Source organism: Etheostoma spectabile, chromosome 22 (genome assembly GCF_008692095.1).
Source record: "Etheostoma spectabile isolate EspeVRDwgs_2016 chromosome 22, UIUC_Espe_1.0, whole genome shotgun sequence".
In the NCBI taxonomy this organism is placed as follows: Eukaryota; Metazoa; Chordata; class Actinopteri; order Perciformes; family Percidae; genus Etheostoma; species Etheostoma spectabile.
The window spans coordinates 20,065,690-20,067,726 of NC_045754.1; the positions used below are offsets into that span (position 1 = coordinate 20,065,690).

The 2,037-nt window shown below is 38.4% G+C and overlaps 1 protein-coding gene across 1 annotated transcript in view; it reads right to left on the reverse strand.

Annotated features, from left to right (window-relative positions):
• The window catches only part of adarb2 (adenosine deaminase RNA specific B2 (inactive)), a 292,008-nt gene that overhangs the window by 26,432 nt on the left and 263,539 nt on the right, over nt 1-2,037 (reverse strand). The window contains exon 5 of the mRNA XM_032504062.1: nt 1,700-1,868. Within this exon, the coding sequence (XP_032359953.1) occupies nt 1,700-1,868 (169 nt within the window). The remainder of the gene's footprint in view (nt 1-1,699; nt 1,869-2,037) is intronic.

Sequence of the window (2,037 nt, forward strand, 5' to 3'; positions counted from 1 at the left end):
AAACCCCAAATAAGTCACGAGTCAAATTTGACCCGAGGGACACGAGTGGATCTCAAAATTGAAGACAACACAAGGGTTAAATAATTAAAAAGTGGGCTGATTTGGCTCGGCTACAGCTCTGCGTCTGTCCCCCTGCTTCAGTTTCTCTCACCACTGAAAATGACTTAATGGCTCCATGGTGTTTTTTGCCCTTATCCCTAAATATAACCATTGCCGCGTTGCCTTGAAGGAGATTTTGGGGCAAAAAAACACCAAACACCGACTTAACCCTTGTGTTGTCTTCACGTCGGCCGTGCAACTTATTGTTTTTCTGGGTCAAAATTTAACTTGTATTCAACGCTTTGGTCGTCTTTTTCAAAACCGAAAAGGGTCTTATCCCTTTTCCTGATGTTTCTGTCCATTCTGTCCAGTTTCTATGCCTTTTGACATTTCTGTGGGCTTTCCCCCCCCCCCACGTTTTTGAAGCTTTTATGGACACTTGTCACTTTTTTCAACCTTCTTTCATACCAAGTATTTTTTTGAATGCTATCAAATTGAATAAGACATCAAAATGTAAAGAAAGTAGTGGGCTGATCATTTATTTGACTTGGGAAGAGCGTTGTGCGGCACAATCCACTTTATTTTTCTGAAAATTTGGTTGAAAGAAACCCACTTTTGTGTTGCCTTTCCCTCAACATGAAAAAAATCTATCTCAATGTTTTTATGAATTAAAAAAAAAAAAAAAAGATACGTTTTTCGGGAGGGTTTTCACTATTGTTATCGGTTTTTTTCCCCCAATGTCTTTGTCCCTTTTGATGATATTTTGTCACTTTTTGGACATTTTAGTTTTTCCAAAGTTTTTGACGCTTACTTCCAGTGGGTTTTTTTGTAATTTTTGTCACTTTTTCCAATACTTTTTAAGCTTTTTCCCCCCAATGTTTTGTCAACTTGTTGACATTTTCAACCTCCCATATTTCTAATATATAAAAAAAAGTGGAAACGGCTCAAATTTGACCCGAGGACAACACAAGGGTTAATGTCCCCCCCACCACAATATTATCGGACTCTCAGTTAGTGGCAATGTTGGAAGTTTCTCATTTATTAAATAATTGCTTACAGCATTTAAACAAAGTTTTGTGTGGGAGTTGTGTGTAACATTCTAAAATATGAATTTTGACTTGAGATTTTCATTGTCACTGTAAATTCATATCTGTGCCAAATATCGGTTATCGATTTCACCTATTACTAATAACCTGGAAAACCCAGTATGGGTCGATCCGTACTTACTGTAATACTGGTAAAAATCCTGGGCTTTTTGTGCATCAGAACACGCTGTACAGGTTGCAAAGGCACACAAAGTAGATATATTTAAAATATAAAAAAAACATAAAAAGTGCTAAATAACAAATAGGCCATTGAGACCTTGAGCTGAACCAATTCAATTTTTTCTTTATAGTATCAAATCATAACAAGAATCATCTTGAGACACTTTACAGATAGAGTAGGTCTAGACCCCACTCTATAATTTACAAAGACCTAACAATACAGTACAGTCAATACAGTTTTCCAGACTTCCAATCGACTACTAACAGCCACCATTATTGAGTTTTGTTTTTGGGGATTAAAAATGTAAATGCCATAGACGTTTCAAAACTGCTGAAAATCTAAGTCCGTCCTGTCTTGGTTGTTTTAAAGATATATTTAGAGATAAATCTGTTACCTCAAGAAGAGTTCAAGTTGAGAGTAGAGGAAGCGTAGCAGGGCCCTGCGGGCCGTGATTTCAGCGTGACAGTCGTTGACCACGTGTCCCTGGTCACTCAGATACTCGCCGTTGATGCACTTGGTGCCCGTGGATAACGCCACCACCTGGGCGTGCCTCAGGTCCAGACCTGTTGAACAATTACAGACACTTGTCACTCGATCTGTTGACTACATTGATTCCATAATCCAAAAGTTTTGTAGTAGCCCTCAAGGAGACATTTTCATTATTTATTAAAGTGATGGTTCGGAGTCATTTCACCCTAGCGACCTTTGAACCACTACCTCGAGCCAAACACC